This window comes from Contarinia nasturtii, unplaced genomic scaffold (genome assembly GCF_009176525.2).
Source record: "Contarinia nasturtii isolate CC-2019 unplaced genomic scaffold, AAFC_CNas_1.1 Cnas_scaffold_1398, whole genome shotgun sequence".
Lineage (NCBI taxonomy): Eukaryota > Metazoa > Arthropoda > Insecta > Diptera > Cecidomyiidae > Contarinia > Contarinia nasturtii.
Window position 1 is genome coordinate 1 of NW_022198735.1, and position 8,714 is coordinate 8,714.

Genomic DNA, 8,714 nt, shown 5'->3' on the forward strand with positions numbered 1-8,714 from the left:
GTATTTTTGAATAGTACAAATTTAGTACGTAATTCCTATATAGTTGTTGAATCAGTGTTCGAAAAGATCCATAAATTATAATAGGTATAACAGTTAATTTTTTTATAAAATATAAGCAACTGGATTTTTTCCGACACGATGAACATGACCCATGAAGTGATATATTTTTAAATAGTACATAATTAGTACGTAAATATGCCATTTTCAAATTTTTAAAATGTACGAAAAAAATTTTTTTGTAGGGGCCAATGTTATGTATAGCCATTTTATACCAGTTTTGGGGGAAAATCGAATTTTTTTTTTTTGGCAATGGAAGTACATAATTAGTACGTTATTATAGCATATATAACATTTTCAATTTTTTTGCCGTTAAAAATTTTTTTTTTTGAAAAAATCATGATTTTATAACAGTTTGCCTTGGCCATACGGGGTGAGGTACAAAAATTTTTTTTGGTAGGTACGCATAGTACATAATTAGTACGTAATTATGGCATCAGCACATTTTCGATTTTTTTTTGTCGTCCGCATATTGTCACGGAACCGTGATATTTACTATGTACGTGTGAAAATAAAGTTAAATTTGGTATGTGTAGGCAAAATTTTCTGAAGTAAATGAGTTAAAACACACACGGACTAGAATTTAATTTGGAATTGAACAAATGGAATTGATAGAATTGAATCTAGTACTGCTTCGCCCCTTAATTTTTTTTTTTTTTATTTTGAAATGAAAACAAAGACTGTCACAAAACGGACTGTGAATCTTTCCATTTGACATCGAGTGACTTCTACAGTTACGTTCCAAACACACCAAACCGTTGCTTAAATGACGATAAACAAAAAATGAATCTCATGTACAAGAATTCCATTTATTAATCACTGAATTTTGTTTTTTTTTTTTTTTTTTCAACACAATGGCAACTTAACCATAATTACTTACCTTATTCTTAACAATAACTTCAAAATATTTTGATGCGAAAAATCCCTATTTAGTTCAAAGAAATTAATTGATACGATGCAATGTTTACGAAGCACATTTTGAATGTAATCACAAAAATCGGCTTCGATATGATACACACCAATACACACAGCTACCAACTGTCAAATGTCGTACACATTCAAACATGTTTCGAATTCGAAATTCGAATTTGAATTATGAAATAAAAAAAATAAAAAAATGTTTCTGAAACTAAAATCAAATCAAACAAATCTAAAAAAAAAGGTACATTTATAAATGTATTTCACAGTCACTTGAAATTCCTACGCAATGTTTTTTTTTTATTCATGCACAATCGAAACACACACAGAGAGAAGAGAGTAAGATTTGTATTTTCATCCTCTTTTTTTTCCGGTTTGTTTTTCAAATTTCATTTGCTTAAAATCAATCGTATGAATACGATATTATGAACTCAACGAGTTTATGTTATTTACATTTGTTTACATTGTATTGCCGCTACAGTTTCTTAGAATATAATAACAAAAAGAGAAACAATCGAAACACACAGAAGATGTTGTTGTGTATCGCAACACGAAAAAGCCGAAAAAGTGGTTCACATTATGCCTATATTCTACCTTCCATTTGACACGAAAATTGCCACAAAAATGGGTTAAAGCGTTACATTTTTTAACGTTAAAATGTCCTAAAAACGTTACATATTTGTCCGTTGGGCGTATTGCTTAGAATCTCAATCGGTTCATTGTACGTTCTATCGCGTTCGTTATATACGAAGAGCAAAAGCGAAAGTACATAAGAATATGCTGAAGGTGTTGTTCGTTCCCATTTTTCGATACTGCCCGAAAACTTTTTCATTTATTCGTTATATACGATGGATATTTTTTCATTCAACTTTTTCTCCTATCTCCATCTTCCCCTCATTTTCGTTTATATGCACAATTCTGAATGCAACAACAAAATTACGAATTGGTCTATTCAGTGAAAATTGAGTTCAATAGCATGAAAACACAGTCTGGGTTAGATGATTGATTGGTGGTTGAAAATGTATGCTATCTCGATTTTTTCATTGTCTTCAACGATGATTCGAACACTTATTTTAGAATACAAACATTTCACGTTCAACTGAAAGTTTAAATGGTTTTTGTGCGGTAGAGAGAAGAAAGGGAAAAGATATAGAGAAGGATACATCAGGCCTTGGAAACATTGACATCCGGGCAACATAGTAAAGATAAATTACTATGTTTGAGACAATTTTTCAAGGGAACCACCGCAGATGAAATGGCGGCGCTGTTAGAACTTGAGGTCGAAAGAGTAAAGGAGGGTAGAAGAATACTCTGATCGAAGTGCTTTTGAATCCATCGAAGCAAATCTTATTTGAATTTACTGAAGTTTTCATCAGGCATTTATCGGGCTAGTATTTGTGTTTCATTTGAGTAAAAGAAGTAAAAGTTTTGACAATTACAAATTCAATTACAAATAAATTCCAATGGTGCAATTAGTGTTCGCTCGTCGCATTTTTATAACATGTTTGAGTTAAACATATAAAGAGAAAGGAATTTTTAAAAAAATCAACAAAGTTATAGGTAAAAAACACATTTATACAAAGAATTAAAGAAAAAACAGGCTTAAATCCAGATGACACACTCGAAAAATGGTACATATTGGTTCTTAGAGAAGATCGAGCAGATGTAAACCAAAATTCATTTCCAACTTTTGTCTTTTATCAAAGCTTCCACTAGTGCGCGAAACATAAACACATGAAAAGATGAGAAAAATGCGACATCAAGCGTCGTTTGACTCTTAAAAGAACAAGCTAAAATCCGAAAAAATTGTAGCGCCGGGCAAACAAACAGAAAAAAAAATTATGCTTGATACCGTTTCGAATTTTTGTTAACGATTGATTTAAGGAAAACATCCGTTTAACTGTTTACCATCGTCGTTGTACAATTGTACATCGTATGAATTTTATGGAATTTTATGTGTCAAGCGCGGAATCAGCCTATTATTCATATAAACACCTTTAAATTTCGTGAAATGACTTCATCCTTCGCTCATTCAAGTATTTTTTTTAAAACTATTTCCGGGTGTAAAATATTTCAAAAGGTGCACAAGAAACAAAACATTGTAACAACTAAACTAAAATGACAGTTCTATTTCTATCCAGAAAGAGCGGAGAGCGAGCCCAAAAAGAGCCATAGTATTCAATGACGGCGCTCTTATGAAACAGCTCTTTTAAAATACATATTGAAATTATACATTTATTATAAATTTGCAGAGATTATAAATGAATTTGTTGAATTTGCACGTAGTTTTTGTTGAATTACGAGAAAGTGAGGAATTTACAAAGCAAAATCAGTCTGGTGTTTCTGTTTTGTATTATAGATCGATAGTTTATGGAATCTTTTCACTATTTTATACAAGCAATCAAAATATGTATTGTATTTTGTCTTCGTCATTCATAATATTCTTTATCGATAACGATGAGTTTATACCGGTGGGCACTGGTATCGAAGACTTTTTGTTGAAGATTCAACGAATACGACATCTATTAAAAGACATAAAGATTTTTGTTACTAAAGAATACACTGACTCTGATTTTGTGTGTCCGTTTGTATTGCAAATTCTGCACTCAGTTGTCAACCGTATACGGCTATAGCTGCTTGTGCAAAATTTATAACACACACGCATACACTCACACATAATCGGAGTCGTGTGCTCAGTACTAATACGTTTGCAATACAGCTATATAGTTCGCTAGAGCTGTGTCAACACAGCAGTAGTAATGAAAATCTTTATTGTCTTTAATAGGTGGCGTATCGTTGAATTTTCAACAAATATTTCAATACAAAAAGTGCTTCACCAGCGCCCACCGGTTTATACTCTCATAAAAAGTACAGAAAACGTGAAAAAGAAATACAATAAGAAATTATTTTGAAGCAAAAAAGAGAAACAAATAACATGAACGTCACGCAAGCCAACAAACCTTAGTACTTAATAAATAAAATTAACAACAACATCGATCAAACTTTCATCGAGCAGCAAGTGCAACGATGATTTTTTAAATGAACAGTCATTTCATTTGCTTCGAGGAAACATTAAATATTTAAACTGTTTTTTTTTAATATTTAACAAACGACAAGATAGAACAGAATTTTTAGGAACAATGAAGAAAAAAAAACAAGATTCAAAAAACAAGAACCAATTTATCTCAGTTCAATTTATGAAGCATGCATATCAATAAAATCAATGACTACGTTTTCCATTTAGATTACAATTATAACGGTATTGGTGAAGACGAGAGTTTAATTTTTATTTTGCGGTTATGATGGCACTCGATATAAGAAATGTCGATTTTTCCTTTTTTCATTATGTGAATTTCATGAATGTTGCAAAACGAGTATGGGAATTGAATCGAGAACTGGATGGGAATTGAATTGAGAAACAGAAGCAAAAATAAAGCCAGTTAAACTAAAGTAAAAGTTAAACTAAATCAATGCACTGTCTTGCTGTTAGCGTTCCCGCACCCAAAATTTTTAATAGCAACGAATTCATGAAATTCTGTCATTTGTTCGGTTTATTTGCTCCCTTTTTTACTCTGCTTCCATTATATTCTTTTTTTGTTTTTTCTGTTTGACATAAATAAATCAAACAATTACCATTGTTTCGATTGATTAATTTGATTGCACGTAATTCGTATTTCGTGGGGAATCATTTTCCAATGCCATTTTCGGTTTGCCAAACTGAAGATTTAGAAAATGAGGTAACAAAAGAAAGGAATAAAAAATGTTAGTGGCGAAAATAAAGTGCTGTTTTCATTCACTAATACATTATTCAACAATTAATTTATGATGTGTGTGCGACAGAGTTGAATAAAAGAATTATTACACACTAGCGGATTCAGCATGCTGAAAATATATAACAACTAGTTCACAAAATTTGTTTTTTTATTCTCCTTAGAAATAAACAAAAATAATATCTTAACATTCAGGACAAGCGCAATTTTGACACATATTTATTACACGATCTACGATCCAAAGTTTATTTCATGTAAATTGTAAATACTTTTGAAAAGTTTGAAATTAAATACCAATGACAGAATTGTCATTACAAAATCGTATCCCTAACGAAGAGAGTAATTGTATGAGAGTAGTACTCTCAGAGTACATATGAATGCATCAAAATTAAAGTGAGAATTAAATTAACTTCAGGTCACTTTTCTAAAACGAATATAATGAAAATGGTGATAAAACTGAGGCCCTACAAGGAGTTTATTACATTCCAAAAGAAATTCAGTGCTAATTTTTATTCATGCATTGAAAACCAAACAGAAAAATATCAAAACAGTGGGTAGTACAAACATATTTAGTCATTTACACATTTATTCGCCGTCTTCTCATCGACTGAATTATGACAAAACTTTTACTACCCTATTAAATATCCAGACGCCAGCCTTTTTGACTTTGGAGCTGCCAATAAAGAAATTGAAATTCCTATATGCAACGAAAAATGTCTGATTATGTGCATAGTCTAATGTGAACATTCTCTAATAAGTTCTGAATTTCCCAAATTTCTTTAGTCCACGTTGTATTGCTGTCTTGTATATACAATTCTATTTCTACACTCTTATATTGTAGGGATTACCCCAAACAAATTTTCGGATTTTTTTCTAATGTTACCCCAAAAGTAGTCAAAATGACTCCAAATGGATTAAATTATCATTTTGTGAACATAGAACTATTTTTCACAATAAAATTATTTTAAAACACCCCATAATGTACTGACAGTTCTAATGTGGTGAATTTTACAACAGAACGTTTAAAAAATCTTTATGTCAACGAACGTTCTGAATAGTCCAACAATCGTTGTCGTTGTGAATACGTACAATATACAATGACATATGTATATTCACAATGACAACGATTGTTAGACAATTCACAACGTTCGTTGACATAAAGATTTTGTGAACGTTCTGTTGTAAAATTCACAATATCAGAGATGTCAGGGTGTTTCAAAAGTAATTCGTGCTTCCGTAAAACTTCAGAAAACAATATAAAAAATTTGACTATGAAAATTATTTCTTTGTTTACAAAATAATAATTTAATCCATTTGGAGTCATTCTGACTCCTTTTGGAGTAATCATGGTAAAAAATCCAAAAATGTGTTTGGGGTAATCCCAATAATATAAGAGTGTAAGCACTACTTTATCTAATACGTACCGAAATTATACCCAAACTGTCACACTGCTAGCGCCACGACGGAATTCAGTGTAATTTACACTAAGTTGCCGCCAAATAGTGAAAAGACTTTTGCTCAGTTGCAAACAACAGACTAGAACTTCATAGTTGTCCGTAGTGGCGCTAGCAGTGCTACAGTTTTGCATTTTATACAGTCTCTTATGGGGCATAATTTCGGTGTGATCTAATAGGAGATCAAAAAATATAATTTTATATACGCTGTCTTCAAAGCGATTGAATATTTAAAACATCACATATAAATTGATATGATGGCAAAACCAAATGTTCGTCTCTTTAAGTGTTAGTGGTTGTCAGTTTAGTTTAAATACCGAATCGACTAGGTGGCATCTTTATTATTGGTTGAATATTATAATATTGTAATCATATAGCGATTCCAAACATTGCATAAGCAAAATATGCTGTGTGAAAAGATCAATATTTGCGTGGCGCATTACTTGGCATCGTCTCTGTGATGTATTGTTTTAATATTTTTACTAAGTAATTTTTTTCCCAAATATTCGGGATCGGAGTTTATTCCGTTTCAATTTATTATTCAAACGGTACTATTTTAGAAAACTGTGAACAATGAATGGTCACTTTTAAAACATCCAAAAACGAAAACTAAATATTGGATTTTTCTTTTCAGCACAACAACGTCCAAAAATTGTAGAGCATCCGTCTGATGCTCTGGCAACGCGAGGTTTGTAAAAAAATAAAACTATTGAACAGTTCAATTTGAACTATATATGAATATATATCATTTATATCTGTATATAATACAGATGAGCCCTTAACACTAAATTGTGGAGCAACTGGACGCCCCCAGCCTTCAATTCAATGGTATCATAATGGAACGCCTCTAGTGCCATCCGAACGACGTGTTGTTTTACCAGAAGGATCACTCTTTTTTCTCAGGTAAATACAGTGATTGTTTTTAAAAAAAGTAGATTTGTTAAACATTTTAGTCGAAAAAAAAAAATGAAAACATTGGTTACTCAAAAAACTATACGTGAACACAGAAAGAAAAAATGTGGTATTTTTAATTCAATTTTGGTAGATTTAATATAAAATTAACCAACAACGAATTAAATTTACCATTTTTGACATCTCTGAGGCATATTTTTCAAAAGTGACTATTTGTTGAATAAGTTTTACCAACTGCTTCATTACATTTACCAACTTTTCGAAACCACAGATAACGCTAGCCCATGAATTTGGTAAATGTAATGGAGCAATTGGTAAAACTTATTAAACTGATAGTCTCTTTTGAGAAATATGCCTCAGAGATGTCAAAAATGGTAAATTTAATTCGTTGTTGGTTGATTTTATATTAAATCTACCAAAATTGAATTAAAAATACCACATTTTTTCTTTCTGTGAACCAACACCAATTTTGAATTATTATTTAAAATTCACATTCTCATAGTTGATCAGTCGAAGGGAAGAGTGATAATTTTTTCGCTTGTAACATTTTTATAAGATGTTCTCGCATGAAACTGCCTTGATCGGCACCTTCTGTTGTATTTAATTTAAGCTCATAAGTGGTTGGATCCTTTCCTAATATCAACATTGTTGCATAAGCTATTGCAAACAGTCCACTTGATGTTGAATCATGTTGAAGGGTTGCTGGCTTTTTATGTTTATAAATGATTGCAGCTGGATAAAGCTTTTGCATGATTTCTCTATGACGCTTGGTTATTTTAAGTCGAAATAAACTATCATAAATATATACAATATGTTGTCTATGTCTATAACAAATGCAAATATAGTGTGAAATCGCATTTGGGTGACCAAGACGTCCACCGCTTAAAATTTGAATGTCATCTCTTGTGGTTGTGCTGAATTGTTGATAAAAATCGGTCGCATTGTAATGAAAAACAGAACCAAATTTATATGTTTGCTGGGCATTGTTCAGATTTTCAAGCAAATAGTCCACGATGTCATCGCTTAAGCGTTCACTTGGTTTTCTAATTTCTGCTATTATCTTTTGTACTTCTATTTTGTATTCATTTAATCTAAATGAGAAGGATGTAATATCAAGGACATACATCAAGTAAATGTAAAAAATCTACAAAATACTTACGAAATTATTCTCTTGTTTATGTTACTTTGATCTCTACTCTTTTCTCGGCATAACTCTACATCTCTGATCAATATCTAACAAAGGAAAATATTAACGTAATAATAATAAGTATTTAGGAAATTCACATTTAAAACTTACCATCAAAATTAAAAATCCACAGTTAATAATAGCCATTATTGATTAATCTTCTTCGCTACAAGAAAGAAACTATTCAACAAAAGCCTAAAACCGGCTACTTCTTAATATACTTATGTGTAGCACACGCACACACATTGTGTACACGGTAGAATTTGTACCAACGCCAAATGATAACGTCAAACGGAATGCCCTGACGTACTTTTCAAAACAGACTGGATTCATTTGAATTTTATTTGCATAAAAAGCATTCATTCTACATTCGATCGCCCACCATTATGAAAATAATAATCCAATAAATCTATACGT

General features: G+C 31.2%; 1 protein-coding gene and 1 long non-coding RNA gene across 2 annotated transcripts; one reads left to right on the forward strand and one right to left on the reverse strand.

The window, feature by feature from the left end:
- The first annotated feature begins 6,634 nt into the window (after window positions 1-6,634).
- On the forward strand, window positions 6,635-7,096 carry LOC116346030. The gene is made up of 3 exons (XR_004201549.1): window positions 6,635-6,747; window positions 6,834-6,887; window positions 6,970-7,096. It is a non-coding gene; the product is annotated as an uncharacterized LOC116346030 (long non-coding RNA).
- A 425-nt stretch (window positions 7,097-7,521) lies between these two features.
- LOC116346029 lies at window positions 7,522-8,474 on the reverse strand. Its single transcript, XM_031775930.1, has 3 exons — window positions 8,409-8,474; window positions 8,271-8,344; window positions 7,522-8,202 (listed from the first exon to the last, which is right to left on the reverse strand). Exons 1-3 carry the CDS (start codon window positions 8,442-8,444, stop codon window positions 7,608-7,610), a joined length of 705 nt encoding a protein of 234 aa, XP_031631790.1. The 5' UTR covers window positions 8,445-8,474; the 3' UTR covers window positions 7,522-7,607.
- Between the last annotated feature and the right edge of the window lie 240 nt (window positions 8,475-8,714).

Bases quoted from the DNA above. Each gene is read 5' to 3' on its own strand.
- LOC116346029 (XM_031775930.1), bottom strand. From the start codon at position 8,444: ATGGCTATTATTAACTGTGGATTTTTAATTTTGATG. The intron at 8,345-8,408 runs GTAAGTTTTAAA...TTCCTTTGTTAG, and splicing joins GTGGATTTTTAATTTTGATG to ATATTGATCAGAGATGTAGA. The intron at 8,203-8,270 runs GTAAGTATTTTG...CTTCTCATTTAG, and splicing joins ATAAACAAGAGAATAATTTC to ATTAAATGAATACAAAATAG.